This window comes from Atractosteus spatula, chromosome 16 (genome assembly GCF_055471065.1).
Source record: "Atractosteus spatula isolate fAtrSpa1 chromosome 16, fAtrSpa1.hap1, whole genome shotgun sequence".
Taxonomy (NCBI): Eukaryota; Metazoa; Chordata; class Actinopteri; order Semionotiformes; family Lepisosteidae; genus Atractosteus; species Atractosteus spatula.
In genome coordinates, this window is record NC_142721.1 from 11706820 (window position 1) to 11731338 (window position 24519).

At 36.8% G+C, this 24519-nt stretch overlaps 2 protein-coding genes across 11 annotated transcripts in view; both read right to left on the reverse strand.

Annotated features, from left to right (window-relative positions):
* Positions 1–1095: 1095 nt before the first annotated feature.
* cttn (cortactin) lies at positions 1096–22191 on the reverse strand. Of its 7 annotated transcripts, XM_088934473.1 has the most exons (17): positions 22029–22191; positions 20103–20183; positions 19619–19692; positions 19261–19390; positions 17614–17724; positions 17025–17079; positions 15972–16082; positions 15358–15468; positions 13314–13424; positions 11244–11354; positions 9913–9968; positions 9079–9148; positions 7692–7840; positions 6873–6980; positions 5956–6145; positions 3629–3700; positions 1096–2963 (listed from the first exon to the last, which is right to left on the reverse strand). In XM_088934473.1, exons 2-17 carry the CDS (start codon positions 20181–20183, stop codon positions 2827–2829), a joined length of 1677 nt encoding a protein of 558 aa, XP_088790599.1. In that variant the 5' UTR covers positions 22029–22191; the 3' UTR covers positions 1096–2826. The 7 variants fall into 7 exon arrangements, with proteins under 7 accessions (XP_088790599.1, XP_088790601.1, XP_088790600.1 ...); XM_088934475.1 differs by lacking the exon at positions 11244–11354; XM_088934474.1 differs by lacking the exon at positions 6873–6980.
* A 294-nt stretch (positions 22192–22485) lies between these two features.
* Positions 22486–24519, reverse strand: part of ppfia1 (PTPRF interacting protein alpha 1) — a 42455-nt gene continuing 40421 nt past the window's right edge. For 3 of the 4 annotated variants that reach the window (XM_088934483.1, XM_088934481.1, XM_088934480.1), the window contains one exon: positions 22486–24087. The gene's annotated coding sequence lies outside the window, so the exon portion shown is untranslated. The remainder of the gene's footprint in view (positions 24088–24519) is intronic. The other variant, XM_088934484.1, reaches the window with a different exon arrangement.

A 24519-nucleotide genomic window follows, 5' to 3' on the forward strand; every position in this document is an offset into this window, starting at 1 on the left:
CATGATTTTGTATATAATTATAATATATAATACCATCAGTTTGTTACCGAAATGTAATAACCGATCAAAGAAATGAGACTGCAGTTCCCCATAATGGTTTTCTCACAAATTCCTCATTTATACAGCAGTAATACATTTCCTTTTGGGAGAAGCAACCAGAATTTGTTCTGGTCAATAAGTCTGAGGTGTAATGGTTTGTAAGGGTAACAGCGGTCTTCATCTAAAATGAAAGGCAGCAAGTCTGCAAGAGAATTAACCTGAGCTTGTGACAAGTGAAAGGAGATCTTTGCACCCATCTCTGTTTTGTAGATACTGTACCATTAACATTACTGTTAAGTGATTTCAAAGAAAAATAGTTACAGAAATGCAATGCCACAGCATCGGTCAGTATGAATTAAGACAGCATTCTGGGTCACACCAACAACAGAATAGAAATTCTGCTGAAGTATGATGTACAGGCTTTTTCTTAAAAAGATATATTATAAAAGTGCTTTTCAATTTAATATAAGCACTACGCACCATCACCTACGTCCATAAATCAATTACTTTAAAAGGAAAATTAAAAGCATTATTTCTAATATTCTGTTACATCCAATATAAAGATTTTTTGCAATGTAACTTTCACTGATTTTTGCCACAGCTTATATGGAATCCGTTATATTACAGTTAAAATATTCATTGGTATTTTCTATTTGTATTTAGGAGAAGGTTTTTTGGGAGCTTTACAGTCAGTGTTGTAGTAACACTTTTGCTCAGTCAGAGGCAGCAGTCTGAGAAACCTGCACTCATGGGCTGTACCAACCTGAAAATGAAAGGGGTGTTCTCAAGAGTACTGGAATGTTTCTAAAAAGTGTATATTAGCACATATCTCCCCCCCACAGATCTGCACACTCAGAAGGTTTTTGAACAGTCAGAAGGTTTTTATTACCTTCTGACTGTTTTCCTGGGCTCCCATAATGACAGTACATAGAGGTATATGTGAAGTCAACCTGCTGAAGATTGCCAGAATATAAATAAAATACACATCCATGTTAACCCATTACACTGTTATATGCACCATTAAATTCAACACTTAGAAATGATGCATAGAAATAATTTACTGAAAACTTTATTCAATTACAAAAAAAAACAAAATAAAGTGTAGGTTATGTAGTGTATTATGCAAGCTGATATAAAGATAAATATCGGAAAAGGTCACTTTATAAAATCCCAACCCAAAAATGATTATGCAATTCCCAATCGGTAGTAAACAAAATTAACACTAAAGCAATTAAGTGATGACATCTACATTGCATTTTAAGGATTGTCCCATTCATTACATAAAACTATTAACATCCGTTCTTACAATTAGCACTAATTGGGTTTTAAGTTTAAACATAAGCAGTTTCCCCTTATTTGTACATTGAATTTGTACATTTAGTTGGTCAAAGTTCATGAATGATGTAGCAAATGTATGGCCCCATTTCTGAACACAGTGGCTCAAATTGAAACATTAAAACACAAAGGTTGTGGAATACCAATATTATCCCCTACCTCCTACCTCCGGCTGACAACATGGCATGCCAATGAAACATATACTGTATACAGAACTTGGAAAATTAGGAAGTCACAGAAATTTCAAATTTATCTGAATGTACATTTTCTTCAAATAAAATATGGAATATCAAGTTAAAGTTGGGGACACTGCAGATGAATGGGAGGCTTTGGGATAAAGTCCTGCAAACCAGTTTAACAGCATGTCCACTAATTATTTGCATTATATGCCTCTGATGTAAAATGAATGCCATTATCAACACAATAAAACATTTGATCACATGTGCAAAACAAATTGATCTTTGCTTGTTTTTTTGTCTCTCCAAGCATTAGCAATTCTGCTTAATCAGCAATTAAGAACTCCAAAGAGGAAAAAAAACAGAAAAATAAAAGCAATTCTACACTACACGAAATGATGCAGCACGGTACTAACAGCCTGTGCTCTTCGAGCAAGTAATAGAATTTCCAGTCATCACAGGCCTTTCTAGATAATCAGTTGCTCTCATAGTCTCTGGATAACCACAACTGTTTTAGTTATGGATTCGCACTGCAACATGGGCTTTATACATGAAAAATCTTTGGTGGTCAATATTTCAAAAGATAGCCCTTGGCCATTAAAATGTTTTTAAATCCTGGCTAATACTTTTGGGTCTGGTTTCACATAACCTAATTAGCGCTGTATCTGGACTTACTAAAATTAATTTAAGGAAGTTAGTCATGACCAGGGTTAATCAGAGTTTGTAAAACCAGCCAACAAAGCTTAATTCCATTTGAGCATTCAATATTAAATACACATGATAACTCCCATCTCCTTTATGGTAACACTTTTAACTGAGTGACTTTAATCAGACAGGTGGTAGTTATTTCCACTCCAGCCACGATGATAATGAGTGATTGTTAATTACATGTAAAAGTATTCTCTAGAAGCAGTGCAGTGGCCCTACTGCAGTAACTGCAGATGGAATGCCTCTAGGGCACATCTTTATTTTAAACCAAGAAAAGCCTGAGAGTTGTTCTTTACCGCTTAATTATGCCATGATACTTCTTTTATACTATAATCCTCCCGAGATCAGGACAGGCAGGACACAGAAGCAGCCTTCGAATTTTGCAATAGCCTTAACTGGTGAAAAGAAACAATGGACAGACCTGAGAATGTATTAACACTTTGTATACAAGTGGCACAGGAATGACAGACAGAATAAAGAATATGGCGACCTTTTCTTCCTCATGGAGATGAGCTAGAGCACTAGCAGGTGGCAGTTAAGGCAAAACTGTACCCTGAAAAGTGCTTTTTTATTGCCTAACCTCCACGTAATTAGCAGGGAACAGCCCATAAGCTCCTTTACACACGCCCCTCCACCATCCCTCATCAATCATTTCAATGTTGGTGATGATGTCATCTGGGTCAAAGGAAATCTCATCATCGCCAGCTGCAACAAGGACAGATCAAATATCAAAGTGGATCATCTATTTGCACAAATAAAATAGCCAGCACACAGTGTCACGTTTGTGACGATCAACAGAACATTTTAAAGGTTTTAGAGCATTTATTAATGACCGATCTTGCAATACATGTTTTTCAAACAAGTGGGTGAAACTTTTTTTTTTGTTCAAGATTATAATGGAAAATGAAGCTCCTGGTATTCCAGTCCTGTCTTTTGTGTGCCTGTGCCAATAGGAAACCCGGGGTTTTGGCATAGGTAGGTGTTCCAGAGAATATGCCATTCCCTGTCTTCTGCCGCCAGCCCCTGACAAAGCCAGATCAACCCTGGGGCACCTCACACACATTTCTGCTCCCTCAGTCTGAGGAGCATATGGGTGCAGGAGGCTGCAAATACTGTTAGAAGACAAGACCAGCCAGCACTTTTATGGGGAACACATCACAGTCCCATCTGTACACGGGCTGGGCAACAGTAGCCTGTAGTTCTTCCAATTAGGGCAACTGCCTTTGTACACAATGCTGCAATCCGCTCACTACTTTTTTTGGTGTCTTGCATGTATTTCTCATTCATAAAGATTCGGTGCATATTTTCCTCACTTCTGTGCAGTGCTTAAAAGTTCTGCAAAGGACAAAAAGGTAATATTATTTACTCACCAGCCTGGTAATCATACAGAGCCACTGCAGTGACACCAAGATCCTCTCCATATTCTGCATAGGTCTGGGTATCTAATAGAAAACAACAAATTTTACTTTCTTGGCCTAAATGCAATAGTTTTAGTCAGTGAATATATAAGGCTGACAAGGGGACAACATTTGCACAGTTAATTCTAAATATGTTTATGTAAATTAATGTACTTGGGTTAAATAAGCAATATTTAAGTCATGTAAGTCTTCAGACCAGGTCCTAAAGAGCCACAAACTAGCATGTCTTGCATGTAGATTTAAATTGCTCAATAGCTGGGATATCTTTTCTAGAATCTATTAAAACAAGTGATTTATTTCGTAAGAATATTTGGAACACAAAATCTGAATGTCCTTCAGCTCACAGGAACCAGAATAACTGAACAAACTACTAGACTTACCAAAAACCTGCAAATGTCCCAAAGAACATCAACATTCATTTCATTCCTGGAATATGTTTTGTTGCTTTTCTCTGGACTGACTCCAGAGGAGCAATATTTTTTCTGTGTATCATGGGGACCAAAATTGTACTCAACATTGTAAATGAGTGAGGCCTAACTAGAGTACTGTACAATTTTAACATAGTATCCCTTTATTTGAACTCTACATTTTTGAATACTCTAGCATTTTGCCTTTTTATTACTTCCTCACATTGCCTGGTTCAATGTTTCCCATTTTGTATGTATACTTTACAGGCATGGTTTATGTACGGTTAACGTGGTTTACAGGGTGACCCCATTTGAGGTCACCCCTCCATACATTGTTCTGCACTTATGTCATTGATGAATTGAAAAACATACATAATTTTTCAAGGCACAAAAAGCCAGCAACGTAGGTAGTTTGTGGATTATTTTGTTTGGGAAATTACAAAAATATTGCCGTGAGCCAATCTAACATTAATTATCTTTTTGTAGATGATGCCACTGAACATGTATTGACGATGAATCTTGAATCTCTCAACATTAAAGTTCTCAACACCATGCACTCTGACACTGAAATAACCAATTATCAAGGTGTGATTGCTAACTTTAAATACATGAACAGTGTGTGGAAAAAATCTACCCTGAAGAAGTGAATGACTTTGTTGGTTTCACCAAGACTAATTCAAAAAGACTTGGTGACACTATCTATCTATTTCTATGTATTATTTGTTATAGGTTATTGGTACATTAGTAGTTCAGACATACATTCCCAACAGAGTTCAGACACTATCTTAAGATACTTGATTCCTCATGGATATTGAAGGACTGGATTTTATTTTAAATATAACATGATTGCAATCAGAGCATTACTAACAGGCTTATGTCCTCTGTGTAACCTAACCGTTCACCAGAAGCACTGATGAGCTTATACCTATAAAAGTTGCTTACACTTTTTGGTTTGCACTATTGTTAAAATATGTCTTTGTAATTCTGATATAAATAATATGTAGACTGCTGACAGTTGCAAATTATGAGTGTCTGACACAGGGAGAAAGGGGGGCAGAGAGCACTCCAACCATCTTTTCAATCGAAGAATGAGGGCGTACCTTGAGATGAGGAAGTAGTCGCTATTGTGGATTTGCTAGGCATGTTTGTACCTGGCTATAAAGGGAGCCTAGCTAGGAGGATAAGGTCAGAGAAAAACTCTCTCTCAAGCTGCTATACTGTGCCTGAACTTCAACTGAAAAAGGCCAGATGATTGCTTCAAATCTGTAGTCTCTGTGGTCTCCAATTCTTTTCCCATTCTCCAGACAATGGTTAACCTCACCCCTCTACCATCAATGTGAAGTCATTTCATTGCAAGCTGCATTATATTTACATTGTTTTTATGGATAAAAAGTATCCTTCATATGCACTGCTCCACTATACACACTCTTATGTTTTATCTAAATATTTTTGAACTTCATTTGCTGCTTCTATGGTGCTTGCTAACTCTCCTAATTTGGTACCATCTGCAAACTAGACTAGGTCTGAAACTATATTAAAATCTAGATCATCAGTAAATCTAAATTAGGAATAGGAGTGATTCTTGTACAGATCCCAGTGGTAGTGCACTACACATAAATCACCTACTATCTTTAAAAACACATCAGGTGATTTGGGCTCTTCAGGACCAGGGTCAGAGACCCCCCAGTGTACAAACAAAAAAGCAGCAACAGTAAAGGGCAAATGTAAAGCTGGGTGTTTTTTTGAAATACTGAACAGCCTACATTCTACCCGAATGTCACACAGTCACGGCGGTTGTTTGGAAAATCCTGTTGTTGTATGTTCTAAACAGCGTAATGGAAACAGTGTATACAAGCTCCTGCACTGGATCACCTTGATACTGTCCTTCGTCTTCCGTGCTCTGGTACACTGCCTCCTGCTGGTAGGTGTCCTGGGGCTCTGCCTCGTAGGTGTGGTCCTGGTAGTGGGACTCCTGCACCGTGTGGGCAGACTCTGCATTTTCATATAGGTCGGCATTTTGCTCTTTTTCGTCAGCAGCTGGCTCCTCATATAGAGCTGGCTCCTGTAAGACATAACCACCCTTTTTTTATGCTCAAGACTGATGCCCTCAAAAAACAAAAAAAAAAACAAAAGACAAGATAAAAAAACTCAATGTTTGAGTTAATTTTAACTTCCTGCTTTAAAAAAAAAACGTTGCGGCAAAATCTTGAAAAACAAAACAGTATGAACCTTAAAGATGATAAAAAGCATCTGAATACAGTTCCAGTTCATGCACTTGCAAAAATGTAATCTAGCTAAAATTCTCTCCATACAATTTTTTTTTGTAAATCATAGTGGATCACATTAATTCAAGGATATCTCAGTTTGCAACTTTACAACAGATTTGTCTGGCTGCAGTTAGACCTAGCAAAAGACATTGTGCCCGAAGATTGACTAACTTCTAGCTACTGGTTTTTAATAACATTTCCAATCATGCCTACATGCATATTTAGAAACCTACGTGTGACCTCTTGCAGTCCACACACAGACATACAGGCTGTAACACTAATGTCTCCGTCTGCAGACGTCAAGGAAAAGGTCAAACAGTGCATTATACAACATTATAAACTAAACATACATGAAACAGGGACTTCTGAGATTTTGTTTGCTGGGTCACAGCAAATGTCTGTTTGTCACTGTGTCACAGTGCATTTGCATGGCATGCCTGGGGTTACAAAATTAAGATGTAATCTCCAGATTTATTCCACTTTTCTGGTTTAACACTTTATCCGTTGGAGAATTTAGCTGACCTCATAAGTAGGGCTGGCAGGCTTCTCCTGGCGAACGGCCTCAGAGACTGGGGCCGGGGTGGGCTCCGGCTCTGGCTCTGGGGACGGGGATCTCGCTTTTGCCTGCTCCTGTGTCAATTCAAACAGACGCGACAGCTGAAAGAGCGCGCGGTGTTCTTCAGCGCCATGGCTCTCAAAGGGCCGTGCAGATCAAAAGCCATCTAGGCCAACTGCCAAATCATCGGTTTCCCCAGAGAAACAGAAAAACATATTTCAAAACTCCTTCAGTGTGGACATCCTTCCACACAGCAAAGTCGGAGCCAATAAAATCTACCTTCAGCCTGAGCAGAGGGGAGATTTTAACTTTTTACTTGATGAAAAACTGTGGCGCTTCCCATCTGTCATCTCCATTACACTCCTCCATAAGCCACAACGTACATTAAGAAGAACAAAGACCACTAAGCTGAGCAAATCGAAAACAATGGCGAAGTCCTTGTGTCTGGAGAGAATGTCAGCAGCTCCACATACTCTTCGTATGAGATGTTACAAATCAGTTGGCCTATCAGGCGCATTTCAATTCCTGCAAAGAGTTATTAAAAACCTGCTCATTTCTGAGAATATCAACATTAATAAAGGTCATGCATAAATCCACTGCTGATTTGCTTCTTTCTGAGCTACTGTTACAATGAAATAGTATGATCTTCCCCGATCAGTCTTTTTTCACATTTGAAATATGAGGAGGCCATCTTTTTTGAGATTTCAAAGTACTTAAAACATCTGGTTTCCAAACAGGTACCGGGAGGAATCGTACACTTCTGAACCCAGCTAAGAAAGCTGTACCTCAATCTTCCTCCTGGCTTCTTCCTGCTCTTCCTTCTCCTTTGCCAGGCGACGCGCCTTCTCCTCTTCAGCTCGTTTCCGATCTTCCTCTTCCTTCTGCTTGGCGAGGTTTTCAAACCTGGCCTTGATGCTGCTAGCACTACTTCCAGCTATAGCAGAAGGAAAGGAAAATGAAGCCAAAAAAAACAAACAAGGCATCTAATTTCTAATCTAGTGCATTCCTGGCAAGGGTCTCAAACTCTGTTCCTGGAGGGCCTAGAGTTTTCTGGGTTTTATTCCCACTACGTTTTCAGTTACACAGTTGGTCTAATTATTTACTGCAATACCGTAAACCCTCAGTTAAATGGGCTTCGGATTTGATGGAGAAAAATCTACTACGGGTGATTTTTCTCTGTAAAAATCAAATACCGCTCTTTCACTGCAATAACTGTGGGCAAATTGCTTCTGTGTTTGTGTTTTGTATGCTTTCTAAATGTAAAAATTTAACATTTTAAAAAATACACCAAAATGCCAGCAATATGTAAAATGCACAAATAATAAAACAAGGTACAAATAAAAACTACACAGGTTTAAAATTCAGGAATATCAATGTTGTCCTATAGAGGTAGGTAAATGCTCATGGTGGGTGTTAATGTTTTGTATGCTTCAGTGAATTTTATGTAGTATATGTACAATACTTAAACATAAACATAAAACATAAAAAGGCACAGGAACGATTTTCCTTGATTGCAATAGTTAAAATAAGTCTGTAAATCCAGAAAGTACATACTGTAGATATATTATTCATAATAAAGTGTGTTTTGGAATGAGAAACATTCAGGTTTTAATGTACATTCAGAAATAAGAGGCACCCTTCCCCCCATTAGTCTTTTAAACTGAGGGTTTACTGTACTTTTAATCAGGCTCTGAGGTGACTTATAAGTAGATATATGTGCCTTTAATGAAATTAATATCCTACTGTACAAAAGATATTCAGTCAAGATGAATCCTATATATTTATTTTAGAAAATAATTAGGTTGTTTAATTGATTACTCGGGTTCATTTACAATGAATGGTTAATTTATGATGTATGGCAAATGCCTAAAAAATTACTGAAGAAAGTGCCCCGCCTCCTTCAAGAAGTGCACAAAAAAACTGCATCAAATGTAAATTAAATTAACTTTTTTTCTCAAAAACTCACTGCTAAGACTATAACCAGTTTAGTCAATTTCACCTTCCTGGAAATCGGTGCTCTGCTCTTAATGAGCCATTTTTTGATGGTAAAAAATACTCTCAATGTGTTACTCTGCTTTTGTTACTCTGTAGTCCTTTTAACATTAGTAAGGATCCACACTTCTAGCACAACACTTTTTGAACTATGGCCCACAGGCCTCTCCAGTCACATACCAGCTTCCACAGGTTTGGTTCTTTTATAGGCTGGAGATGGCTTTTCAACCTCCTCAAAGGTACCTGCACTCTAGACATACAATTAGAAACACGGCAGATTAGATACAGGTAAAAAAAAAAGACATCAATATGAGACACATGACAAAGAATCTACTTATTCTCCTGAGGTTTAAGTGAAGGATAGGTTGCTACATTTCAACAGCTTATTCCCAAATTATCCCAAAGCACTCTACACGTAGGAGCAGACACTTCATCCAGCATGGAAGTGCAGCACCCACCCCTTTTGAAAGCTTTTGAAAAAAGAGCCATGGTATCTTTAATAACCAAATGGTTCATAACCAGGAACCATTAGCCAGGACCTCAGTTTAGCTGTCCTTCAGCTAAGATGCATCTCCTAGAGCACTGTGTCCACTCACCATACTGAATCACTGGAAACTGGAAATTTTACAGGTCCACCAACACCATATACAGCAGACTACAATGTAATTATGCTTTTTACCACACTAAGACTTAGTTCCAGCTTCATATCATGTTTATATGTACATTTTTACTAACATTTTACCAGCCACTAATTAAATTAAACCAAGCAAATCACATTATGATCAGTCTTAATGCATATAAACTAATTTTATTTTTGAGGTAGTATAGGGCTGTTTACATTCTAATAATAACAACAAGTGCAATTAAGTTTAATTAATCAATTAAAAATGGAGTACTTTAGAACTTACTTGCAAAAACATTTACTTACTTGTAAAAAAACAACATTTGTTTAAAAGAACAATTCAAAATACGAATAATAACTTGAAACTAAATCAGGAACTGAAGGAAAAATACCTTATCCATTCTGTCCTTTTGTACTCCATACTTTCCGCCAAATCCCTTTGAATAGTCTAAAACAGCATAAGACCTTACAGTTAGCTTCAGGATTGAATGAATTTTGCAGAAAAAAAATAAGAGCGCAAAGCACATTCATGCACATCTGAATGCACAAAGCTCAAAACACAAATATATATGCCTGTCTTGTTAAATATCTAATGAAGCCATTTTTGGCTTACGTGCTGCACCTGAAGCTGTACATTGTAGGAAGTTGATCTGCATGGTGCATTGTGATACTGGAGGCTGTGCAAGCATGCATAGGCCAGTCTTGTAAAGTGGCAAATAAGCAAATGAGCACTGGATTAGAGTGGTGTGAACACATCCAAAACGGTTGCCAAAGGGAAAAAGAAAAAAAAAAAAGACAAGTGAAGGCACTTTCCAAAACCATAGCACTCTGCAAGCACAGACTTATTATTAAAGTGTTTTAGTCGTTACTTAAACACTAGTGAATAACAAAAGAAAACAATCTGGTGAACAGTAATATATTTTGGCAAAAACACACACCAGCTATGTTAACATTCATCCTTTAGAAGGCTGAGGTTACTGATTCTATTAGGGGGACCTTACAATAACTGAAACTTCCTCTAAGGAAGCCGTCATAGCAAAAGTCTCTAACAGAGTATTTACATAATAATTACTTAGTAAATACATATTTACTTACTCAAAATGACACCTTTGTGCAGTGTTACAATGCAATTCATATTGGATTCTCTGACAAGTATATGGCACTACACATTTGCTTAGAAATAAGTTGACTATTAATTATATAGCTGAATATAATGGTAAAAGCAATTACACATGAGGGGCAATACATCTGCTATCATCACTACACTGAGAATTACAAATTAAAAGCAATATATTCTGTAATAATAGCTTTGCATGTGCTGATCTGATCATATTATATATATTTTTTTTAATTTATGAATCAAATGTGAATTTGGTTTAATACACATTTTTAAAAATATGTACACCATAAATCCAATAATACATAAGGCAAAATTACACTACATGTAATTCTGATTGTATAATTCAGCAGAGTACTGGTGCCACCTTCTGGATACTTGTACAACAATAATTAGAGGCCATCAACCATAAATAAGATTTTTTGTAAACAGGAAATATGCAAAATGAATGCATTATGTTTGAAGTTCGCATGTTCGAGGCCATTTTGAATTTTTAAAGTAAATTACAAAAAGCCGAAACGCAGATGGTTACAAACGTAACCAATGCGTATGAAGTCTGTGCCAGGAAATGCTACAGTTTGGGCATAAACTAGAGCATGACTGTGCCTTGCTGGGACTCGTGCTTGGCCAGTTTCTCCTTGTACTCAAAGCCCACAGCAGATTTGTCCTGCCTCTCCATCTGAACACCGTATTTCCCTCCGAACCCTCTCTTATAATCTGAAAAAATCCACAAGCCACAAGTAGGAGAGACAAAAAGAATCGAAAGCAAGAAAAAGGACAAACAGAACAGGGTTAACGTAAATGGGAAATCACACCAGACTTTGGTAATAAAAAACACACAGTGAGTAACAGCCCCCCTCTGACAAAGTCTCCTCGACTATACCAGGTAGAAATAGTCCTTGAGAAATAAATGGCTCAAGGGAATGGAGTTCTATAAAAAGATGCAGCAGAAAGCAGTTGACCAGATTTCAATTTTAGAAACCATTAACTAATTATCTATTAAAAACTTACTTCTCTAACTAGGCTATAGATCTTAGTTATATCTTAGGTTCTACTTATAATGCATTTAACTAAAAATGGAACTCAATATTTGTACATATTTCAGAACCTTGAAAGGTACAATGCCTTATAGAAATAACAGAAAAGGTAACCTTTACGTTTCATTTTCAAAATTTCAGTTTGTAAGAAGGGAGGTTACTTTCTCCAACATTTCTTCTTTCTATAAAATGATGCATTCCATTTTGGGGGATTTTGTAAAGAATGAAAACACCACAAGTCAGGTTAAAAACTGTATGCTTCAGTGACTGTTACACTTCAATGCAAAAACGAACAATGAAAAGGCAGCGGAATAAACATGCACCCCAATATTGCACTGAATCCAACAAAGGACTGTCTGGGACAGTCCAGCTGGTCTTATCTGAGAAACTGTAACACTTAATCATAGTTCCTATTCTAATTCTATCCTTGTTCCTGTGTAACAAAGAAAGGAGTCTCAAAAGTCCAACAATGTTCTTAACAGGCACAGGAAAATCACCAATGTAAAAACTTTAACATGACATTTACACATAATCACATTATATACACTTTAACAGAGAGAAATTTAGATATTTAGATATCTGATGAATTTGCCTTAAAGGTCCATGCAATAATATAGAGAAATACTGCATGTAATGTAAACTCAATTTAAAGAAAATGAACGTTTGAAATCAGGGTTTTCCCTGCTTTGTTTCTTAAACTCTCTACTAGGATGTGAGCACAATGATGTATTCCAATGGAAACAGTGAACGTGTCAATCCTGGATAACTGCTAGACATTGGTGTATTTTGGCTAAGCACTCAGTACACTACTGTTGATAAACTTAGTGTGGTGATCATTTTAAAAAAAAGACCTTAAAGGGTTTTCTTTAGTGTTTTTCATCTAAGCCCTTACAGCACATGACCTAAATAATATCTGATCTCACTGTAACAAACCACTTCCTCAAGGCATGTGAATGGGAGTAGGAATGTGATGGTTTCACATCCGTGATCTGCTGTACTGGCATTAATACAGGATAACAGAAAAACACCTAAAACATTTATATAATAGTCCCTGCATTTCAAAAACTCTGTGCAGTATGGCAACTGTTAACTGTTCCTAATCTTTAATCAAGATGCAAATCTAGACTAGATTTAAAGATACTATGCAAATGAACATTTACATATACTCAACTCAAAACCAGTTTTGAGGTAAGAAGTTTTTGAAGTAAAATGGAAAGGATCAAAAAAAAGCTTAGTCCTGCACTTAAGAACAACTGCAGATGTTGAAATCCATATCACGTCTGTTCTTTTACTACATAAAACAGAGGTGCAACATCCATTATACGTTTAAACAAAAGAAACATCCTCATTGCTACGTTTATGGTACTGGTTTTCTAAACCTGAACAGAGAACTTCTTATAAATGATCCTTTAAGATTTTAAGTTATAAATCATAGAAATAATAAAGGCCTACGTAGTTAAGGCACCATGTGAATCAGATACAGACATTTCACACATCAGTTCAAAACAGTTTGTATATAACAAGCAAGACTCATGTGCAGAAAAAGCACCCTTTTAGGGAAGTTAGCACAGACATTTGAATGACCTTCAAACAAAACAAACAGCTGCCCGCAGTGTAAAGTCCCCGGAAACAGAAGTACCTTTCTGAGACTCGTGTAGCTGAACCTTTTCCTGGTGGTCCCAACCGAGGGCCGACTTGTCCTGTCTGTCTGTCTGAACACCAAACTTCCCGCCAAAACCTTTTACATAGTCTGCACACATAATACAAATTCCTGGAGTTATTATGTGGCAATTTTAATTGTTGCAGGGAGTGAAAAGCAGCAGAAAGATAGCAGCAGGATAAAAAAGCAGTACTTCCAGATCACTTATAAATCCCCTCATGATTAGCAGCAATCATGCAAGTACTAAAAAAAATCCTGTCAAGTAGTCTTGTGAAAACCTAATCAAGAAACATCACATCCACACACGTTTTTTTCGAGTGGCTTCTTTGCACTCAGGTATTAATTAAAATCAGATTTTAACTTAAAGGGGAACTGCAGTCGCACTTTCTCGAGTTGGCTATGAAATCCCAGTAACAAAGCAAATGAATGAACACTATCACAAAATCTTACGAATTCTGCATTGAGCACAAAGTTGTGATTTTTGTGAAAATACCATGTTGTCGCAAATTGCTGGTTTTGCCATGGGCGAGAGCGAGAGTTCGCAAGAATTGTGACTTAAACAGGCCCCTCTTGCTCACTGGTTAACTGTAATGCAAAATGCGATGTACAAGAGAATAAGTACAGGTTGTGCAGCAGACACTTCACTGCAGAAATGTTCCAACGTGATCTCCATGCAGAGGTAACAGGTAAATAGTATTTCTCTGCAAAACCAACTCGAAACCAAGATATTCACAAGCCTGCTTGTTTACAATGTAATAGGGCCACTTCACTTAACCAGAAGTTTTGTCTTGTTCTGAATCGCAGAAAATGACAGCAATATGGCGCTGCGAAATTATTCCTGGTATACTATATAACTATACCTGGAAATTTAATCTCTTTGTGATGTGAATGGGAGGTTTTACACATTACTGTGTATTGTGGTTTGAAATGCTCTCATCAATGTATCAATGGAATCCATTCTAACCCCTAAATATAAAAATAGTGTTGCAGTTCCTCTTTAAGCAGCCAAATCAACACTGTGTAAACACCACCTTTCACTCTGCTCAGGTACCTTCGCTTCTGCTCTTTAATTAGGATTTATTTTCCACGCCATTAAAATACATTTTTTCTCTCCATCTATTACTCCATAAATAAACTGTTCCTATTTATTTCAGTGCTACAGATTACTGTAGCACTTCATATCTTCACTATATTTTATGGAGCAAATACTACAATACATCCATGAAGGTAATGTTTCAGCTTATTCTCAATTGATAATTGAGCAAGTTTTCATTTCAATGGCACTTTCTAAATTTTATAATTAAATCAATAAATCAGCTTTCCAAGGAACACAATATAAAGAGAATTTCTCTACAAAATGTGGACGAATGGAATACTCACATTAGAAATGCACTTTTTAATGATGTAAAGTAACATATTACTTTCTTGAAGCAGCTAATAGTATTTTTTTACTGTGAAAAGTAAAATAACGTAGGTGAGGTATACTTTTTTGAAAAACACTCAGAGCTTTGTGCCATCTCTTACTAAGTTTCTTTTCAATTTAATAACACCACTAAGTAAACTTTCAATACTTCAACTACAGTATGTTGAGGTGTGTACTTATGCTAAATAGTTCAATGTTTAAGTTGAACTGGAAGTGTAGTGAACAAGCATAAAACATACCCAGAACCCAGATGCCCAATTCCACCTCCACCATTAAGAGTTAGCAAATCATGTTTCGATAGGTAAGCAGGTTTTAAAAGATAAATGTTTTGAAACAATGATGAAATCACATTGTACCAGTGAAGCAACAACGCTACGCTCTCTCCCAGTCAAGACAAAACATGCCTCCACATTCCAAGAGAGAAAAGTATTTCTCCAAGTATTTTCCATATTCACCAAGTGAAGGACATGTCTACCAAGACTGATTTCTAAAATTCTTAGAATCTTTTTTTTTTTCTAAAAAAGGACACTTCTTGTGTTGTGATTAAAAAGGCAAAAACAAATCGGTGCCTGTTCATGTAAGAATCAACATTTTACAAACCTTTCTGAGACTCGTGCTTTTCGGTTTTTCCTTGGTATTCAAATCCCACTGCACTCTTATCCACTTTGTCTTTTTCTACCCCGTATTTCCCGCCAAAGCCTCTGGAATAATCTGAGGATTTACAAGAGAAAAGGAACTTTTAATACAAATACAGACAATACAGAAATTCTGACATCTTAAACTCAACTGAACAGAGCTGTTATTAAAACATTCACAATAATTTACAATAAGTAAAGGAAAATAATCAAGCACAACAATTGCAAAACAATTAAGAGGAGATCCCAGCTTATCTCAATAACGACCTTGAGATTTGTCATTTTCTCAGTTTTTTTTAGTAGATTTTGCTTTAATATTGTTGCAAAGTGGCACTAAACACAAAATGATTCTAATTCACTGTTTAAGCAACATTTTGTGTTTTTAACTTATACAGTATATATATTTAGCTCATCATAAACAAAAAGTATCCAGTAACAAAAAAAACTTTGGATGGAGCTTGGTCTCTACAAAACATTTGCAATGATACAGCAAAAGGAAACAAATGCAACTATACAGCACTTGTTGTTACTAAAACGAACCCCTAAACAAAATGTTTTAAAAGAGTAACGTCAACAAACCTTTCTGAGAGTCATGTTTTTCCGTTTTGCCCTGGTAATCAAATCCTACTGCACTCTGGTCAACACGATCAGTCTGAACACCGTATCTCCCCCCAAAACCAGATGAATAGTCTACATGGTTTAAGACAGCAAAAGCATCAAGCGAAAGTAAAAATCAAGCAGCTGCAAAGCCATGCCGGATTTCAATTTACACAGGAGCAAAGACAGAAACTTTCCGATTTGAAGCAAAATAAATGTTTAACAGATCAACAGAACACTGCAGAAAAAGCACAGAAAAACACTTCAGCATTTTGGAGCTGTGATAGCAAATTGTACAACTCAGGGAAATGCAGATGCCCGATTCTAGGCCTTAGTGGACAACTGCATGAAGTATGTTTACAACATTATCAATATGAACTGATGCTGAAAATCACAAAAGTATTAATCTTTTGTTATTCTTCTGAAGTAGCAAAAAGCTACAATGAGTGCCTTAAACCACAAAGCGTACTGGATTTATTTACTGTCAGAGCATATGACATTTTTTTATAAGAAGAAATAAAAACAAATCAAACTTCTGTGCAGTATCAGAAATTGGAATCTGCAACGTGTTCCTCTAAAATTTAATTAGTTAAAACAAATGAGATGATATTTTTCCTTATCTCTATGTACTACTACCCCCCCAAAAAACAAACTTCACAGTAACTAAAAACTAATCTGGAGTCTGAAAGGCATTCATTTTAGCACCATTTACAGTACAATCTGCTGTGAATCAGAAAGAAAAGAGTGAGCAGCTGTAACTGTCACATAGGAGATAGCAATTCAAACGTGTAAGCAACAAACCTACTAGACCAGACAGTATTCCCTTATTATAAAGCTACATTTTAGATAATCATTGTACAATACATTCTTTTTTTCTATGTTTGTAAATATAAATTCTGTACTATCATTTATAAAGGGCTATTACTTAAGATTGCTTTTAATAAGAGAATACTACATTCAAAGCGGTTTATGATTAAAAATCATGTAATCTGATGCAGTTTTCATACTGTACAGGGATCATAAGAAAACCAGCACCTTTCTGTGAAGCATGTTTTTCAGTCTTGCCAGTGTACTCAAATCCAACTGCAGACTGCAAAACAGCAAGGGAAAGATTAGTCATAGACAACCACTTATGAATGACAAAGTAATGTTTCTGAAAACCAGCCTAGCTTTAAATGTCCAATGACTACAAAGTCAAAGACATTTTGCTTCCTTATCCAGATTATGATGTTCAAAGTCACATTTATTGTGTCTATCCAAAAGATATCTTACTACTACTACACACCACACATTAATGTGTTAAAATAAAAAACATGAACACCCAATTAACATTATAATGCAATTTACAATTACTTAATATTAAACAATATTTTGGATTGATTAACTACTCAAAATAAAGTACTATCAAGATATACTCTATAGTTCAACAGACACCCCAACTTTCACATTAGTAATGAGCAGTAAGAACAATAAGATTTTTTTTCAATAATCAGTATCGACACCTTTCTCTGATGTGGACACTTCCTTCTGCACTGCCTTCAATACTACACAGAGTATGACCCTGCAGCAGAGGCAAAATGAAGTTTGTGGTTTTGAAAAACGGCAAAGGATGACAGTGCTGTACCTGGTCAATACGATCCGCTTGGACACCGAATTTTCCGCCAAATCCTTTCACAGAGTCGGTCTGAGAGCAGTGTTTGGACAGCTTACTCTGGTACTCATGGCCTACAGCAGACTACAGAAAGACAACAAACATCCTAGACATTCATTGCCAGCACCGAACTACAAGAACACACCAAAACAACACAATAGAAGCCAAATAGGTCATGTTTACTTGGACATTTAAAATTCTGAATCCATACTGGTGATAAAAAAATATAACTTGCTAAAACTAAGCTTGCTTGAAGTATGCAGGTATGATTGCGATGCACACCGAAGTCCAGGTCACCGTTTTATTTTAGGATATGCTTTCATTGTCCCCAAGTTAAGGAGAATTCTAACAACGGAGCAGATACAAGCCCCGAGATCAGCAGCCATTTTAAACTTTCTGACTTTTTCTGGAAGCTAGCTGATAAGTTGATAACCTTGTTTTTCAACAGGAGGAAGGACAAACAAATCAGAAGTCCAGGATTGCTTTTCTCTGTTGAACTGAATATCCCTTTGAAAGTACAAGACGACAAGGTTTTCACTACCTTTCACCTCAAGCAGAGAACTTAAACCAGAATATTAGCTGTAATTGCTTATACTGCTAATTTATCTATAATATAACTTTTATTTTCACATTATAGGCATTTTCATATTAACTGTTCCAGGAATATCATCACTTGCTGTGAACTGTAAATGCTTACAGCTCCGATCTCCCGAGTCCATTCAGATACATTTTCGAACAACCCCGTTTCCATTAGGGCAGATCAAATGGGTGAACCCATGTGGAAAAGAATGTCATACCACTTCTCACCATGCACATTTTTCACAGTAATGCTGTTGGATCATCAAATATTACCACTGTTCAATACTCACAATGAAGAAAGGGATTTGTGTACCAGTTGCATACAGACAAGTAGCTCACAGGAAAATCTTTTTTCCCTGGCAGGCCTGGTGTTATCCCATTCACACATTAAAGCCAGAATGAGGAGTGTATGACTGGCTCACAATGTTACTGTTGGCATCGGCTCCCTGGCCTACCGATCAGGTGGCAGACTCTGGCAGGCAGATTATTTCACCAGGAAATTGACAATTAAGGAACGCAGGGAGGGAGACATGCACTGACGTTTGCCAGACAATTTAGAACATAATGGATTTCAAACAGGGACAGTTATCTTGCGTGCCAAAGCCAAGATCAGTAGTACAACTGAGAAGTTAGAAAAAAAAAAAGCATTTTGTGCTCCAACTCCTGTTCTGTCAGTGATGACAACCAGCAAATATACATACACACTTTTACCTGCAGTTTAAAAAAAAAAACTTTTTGCAGTTGAAAAGCACATGTGCCACATATGTCACTTGGGACCAGAGTATTTTTTATTGCTAAAGACAAATAGTCTGTAATTTACAGGTTTAAATATACCACTACAATATACAGCAATGAAACAAGTGTCACACGGCCTGTGAGCACACTGTATTTAAACCTCGGTGACACACTTTGCTCCGACTACTCATAATTCAAATGTCATTTCAAACATGTCCAAAATATCATCACTAATACACAGAATTGCTTTTTAATTTAACAGATTTCAGTGTAAAAATTTTTTTTATGACATTTCATCTCCAGTACCTTATCCATTCGATCCTGCTGGACTCCAAATTTTCCACCGTAACCATGAGACGCTTTAGGCATATTCTCCAGCTCCTGCTCCTTCAATTTGCAATGCTCCACTGAGACATTTTCACGCAGCTTATGAATGCTGCACAGAAGCAACAAAGAAAAAAAATAAACCGTAAGTGGCAAAATACTATTAGAAACCATCAACTCACCCCTGATACTCCAACTCCTTGTTCACCAAGCAAAACAAGAAAACTTCAGTTGCCCTATGTGCAAACCTAACATCCCATGCACGCAAATATTAAAACTGGAGCCACCTTTATAACACACAATCTAATACACATGGATCTGCTAGGGAAGAGCTGCTTACTTAATATGCTCCTGGTGTCCAGATCCTTCAACAGTCTTGGCTCCCCATCGTTGCTCCTTCTCAGATACGTCATTCTAGTGGCAGCAAAGTAGAAAAAAAAGATACATTTCAAAACAAGTAGTCAACAAGCTACACCTTTTTATTATACCGCTGACTTCCTACCTGCAGTTAGCTATAGTACAGAACATCCTTACCAGCCCAATGATAAGCTGTACAAATGATTCATGGAAATACCATTACATGTAATACTTTTGTAGTAACATACACTGAAGCATAATTTTCAAACACTTTATTCTGCCACAGCTTTCAGGCAAGCCACTGTTGTGTAATCAGACAATGTAGTGGGGGTGGGAAGCTTTCTTCTTAATCTTACAAATGAGAAAAGGACTACAAATTGTTTACAGCCACACCGTGTAAAACAGCAAATTTGTGATGTGTTCTCAAAGAGACATAAGAAGGACATAATGAATAAATCACTCCATACCACAAAGTCCGGATCAGTCTCCCAGTCATCTGAGCCATCATCAGTGATGGAAATAGATTTTCCGCCTGCAGCTTTCCACATCTAAGGAAGCAAAATGGAGGAGTTTTAGCACAATGGTTCCTGAACAAGGCACTACTATTTCTCATTTTAATCATTACAGTTGTTTATTTTTTGGACAGCTGCATGTGCTACTATACAATAGGATAGGTTCATGCAAGATAAAAAACAATACCTGGGCTGCAAACTGCTAAAAAGTTTCAAATGAGACAGGAACTTCATTAAGGTGTTAAACTACCAGGCTGAAATCTATACTGTTGTCCAGGTATCAGCTTCTACACAGACCATAAAAGAAACTGTGCAATTAATCATGATAAAACACTGCGAGATAACTGCAATGCTACAGGAACTGAAACTAGAAAGACAGTGTGCAGTAAAAACAAAGTTTCATTATCCACCCAGTCAAGATGGCCTGTCAAATTGATAAAGGGAGCTGGACTCTACTTTCTCCAGCTGGAGCTGAACTGTCTTGAAATAAGAAGTTGAAAGAAGACGGATTAAATAGTCGAGTTGTTGTCAGTTGCAACATTTGAAACAATATCTATTGAGGCATATTTCTTCCCTAGGCCTGACTTGTGTAGGATGAAACCTCGCATTCCTCGGATGTCGACCACAATGCAGGCAATCAAATAGCAACAAGTAAAACGGCAATTCATGTCAAGATGGGGATTTCTGAGCCCTGCTGCGTTCGGCCCAACTCGAGAACTATTCCATTATACAGACTGTACAGTCTGACTCAGCCCCACACAGGCATCTGCGGTGTAGCAATGGAAAAAGTTAGGATTGCATTCCAGATTTAAAAGAAAAGTTCGCATATGCCTACTGCAACCGAACTAATTCAGCGCAAAACTTGGATTTGAAACATACTGACGGGGAGGGGAGGGGTGACTGAACCCCTTAATCCCAGCCTGTATCCGTGTCTCCCTCTGGTGTTGAAGTATAAACTTGAAGTGCAGTTATTTGCAATCTTAGGTATTTCACAGCACAAATACCTTCCGTGCAGTTACAGCTGCCCTTCAGCACCACACCCAGATCACAACTTGTGCTGCTATATCCCCTTCCCGTGACAAGTTTAAGGAACACGTCTCCACTGAAAACTCGACTATTTTATCACACGTGTTTAACTGCAAACTCCTCGAACAATAGACGACACAGCTCCATTTTCAAGATTGTAACCTCGCATGGGGATTATAAAGTGTAAATGCTATTTTAAATCTACTTCCCCAATGACACAGTTTAGAAGAAATTATAAAAAGGGATGTGTGAGTGCTCTTCATTATGAATATACCTTTTTACAAGAATCTAAACTGTTGAGCCACATTATTTTGACCAATATTAGAGACTGGGGCACTGTTTCATTTAGAAGGATAATTGCTGCATAAACACAGACTAGGCCAGCACATCTGAACCAAAGCAAACCTAAACAGGAATGCAAATCCAACTAACATGCAAAGCATGCTCACCTTTAACAATCGTTTACAGAGGGATCCGTTCCGCTGAAACTACTTTAGATAACCCAACGTCCACCACAAAACGAAATTCTCTTCCTGCGGCAGCCCTTTCTTTCAAGCTACTGAGTCATCCATCGAACGGGACACTCTTAGCACACATTTTTTAATATATCATTAAAGGAGATAAAATGTCTGCCTGTGGCTACCGAGTAAATAAATTCATTGTATAATAACTACTAAATGTGTTCTGCACTGCATCATTTCCTGCTCCAAATCTCAAGACTGATCTCAGCCTCTTTCTATGATTTATGTGTTCCTGCTTGCGAGTCTGCATTGATGTCGTGCCCCCCGACACCTAGTAAGGCGACGTCGGAATCTGTTCTACCTGTACTGTGGTACCGCTGTCACGTTGACTTACTTTGTCCGAATGTTTCCTCTCGCACAAATTGTCGCCGAAGATAAAAAAATAAACGCTTCTGAAGCTAACCCAAGCCTCCGTAGTATTCCTGCTCCAACTCCCGATCCTTCCGGCTCTCCCAGAGCCCGACTTCCTGTTACGAGCTCAGCAGCACCACCTGGGAGCCGTGCCGGGAATGCGGAGGGGACAAGGCGAAACGCCAGCTGTAAGTACTAAAACTTCAAACGCTTCGAAAACTACGCCACCTGCACGTGTATTTAATTTTTCTAGAGAGTAAATGCACGTTTTCGTGTTATACTGTGCCTTCGTCCACCGAAATGTTGTGTATGTTACACCTTTATAAGGATGTAGTTCTCCTTTTAAAAGTTAATGCAACCGTATTTTTTTAAAAAAACTTTTCTTAGCCTCTGTTGGTATTGTGCAATTTTTGCAACATTAAAACAAAAAAAAACAAACCTTTTGTATTGCAAAAATTGTTACGACTTTATTAAGTTCAAAAGCATTTAAAGACCATTTTTTAAAAAAAATGCAATTTTAATGAAATCCTTTGTATAAAGAAATCGGATCAATTACTACTACATGCAACAATGATTTTTTTAAACAAAGACACAGTCTTTTTTTTTATTGGCAGTGGAAAATAAAAGTTTCAGTATTTTATTGAAAGTAAGCAATAAATAATACTGTGATAAAAATAGTTCAAAAGTAGTCAGACTGTACATATTTGTTACAAGGTCACGAAATTTGAAATGAGAAAACAAAACGAAGAACATGAGGGTAACATGATTTGAGTTTTACGTACGTCTTATCAAACAGACAAGGTAAAATAAATCAGTACATTAAAAACATTTTAATGAGTCTGTCGATTTCCCAACATTATGAGTCTATATAAATACTGAGAAACCTGGTGTTCAATGACAAGTGAATACACATTCAGAAACACTTCAGCCATGGATACGATCCAAGGAAATGACAACCGTTATACAAAGTGACACAAAAAAAAGTAAAAACAAAAATAAGGCTTAAAGTCATCATACAATGCATTAGAAGGTTATGAAAATTGTGCCACCTTCTACTGACTTCCCACTTGAAATGAGACCACAGTGATCAGGCATTGGTCCATGATGAATGAAACGCGTTGCATCAGCTTCTTTTAAGCTTTTAATGAAGAAGAGAGAGGAATGGAAAGTTTCAGCATCTGTGGCTGGTTGAGTATTTTTACTTGAAAGGACCTTATAGCCAAACAACGCATCTATAAGTGACTCTCTTCTTCATAGTTCTATGGCTTTTCCAAAGTACATTTTGGTATCACAGTAAATGATTTACAGAGATGCACAAATATACAAATATTGAGTGTGTGTGTGTGTGTTTTGGGGTGGTGGTCAAACCTCAATTATTTTTCACATTTTCCACACCCTGATCTTCAGTCCTCCTGACATACCAAAGAGCGATCTAAAACGCTAAAGAGTTGAAAGATTTCACCAGTTTTTGAAATTCAGAAATTGAAACTGACCTAAAAGTTGCATTTAAAAGTTTAAATCAACCATTAAGAAAATGTGAAAAAAAGGACTTTTAGAAATGCACTCGTGTTAAAGTCACTTTAGCTTAAACCCCACATTTAAAATCAGAAACAAAAAAACAGTCTGTGGTCAATGCACAAACAGGTATATATATATAAAAAATAAAGATTAGATAATGTCTGTAGATAAATATACAACCTTCAGACTCATGATACATTCAGTTACATCTGAAAGGATTTTACATTTGATAAGGGCACAAGAGAATTTGAAGGAAAAAAGCAAAATGAATACAGACAATGATACAGTATTAGGTCTAAGTAAATGAAATATCCAATCAGTTTACATAAATATAAGAAACTTTCATTCTAAAATATTTTCTCTATGGTATTCAGGAAATTTGTGAATTCTCTAAACTCTGTAATAAAATATTTATAGTGTTCTTGTAAGAAGTAACAATGTCACAGATCTCATCTTGATTTCAGAAATGTAGTCTTCAATTGATTTAATGCTGTTTAATCATCGATAGAAATAGTGGGGATAAACTGCAAAAAGAGAAAAGAACAAAGTCAGTGCAAATTATGAGTAATCAGTAGATAATTCACATTGTGTCAGCTACATATAAGAACTCAAGCCTTCTGCTACAGACAGTGCATGTCATGAAACTTGTTCTATTTCTGCACACCTCAGAAAAATTCGAAGCTGCACAAAAACAATCAGATGTAGTATTAAGACTAATCCTTTTTCCGATGTAAGAGAAAATACTTAACACACAGAAAAGAAAATTCAAAAGTCTTCATTTGTGAGCAGATAGCCAACTGTAAAATACTGGTTACCTTGAAAACAAAGGATTTACTTAATTGACAAGATGATTAAATTTTCTATAGGTAAGAAAAACTTGAACCAAATTCCTGATAAATGACCTACATTTAAGGTGACTTTATATTTATTAAATCATGAAACCACTGACATCATTT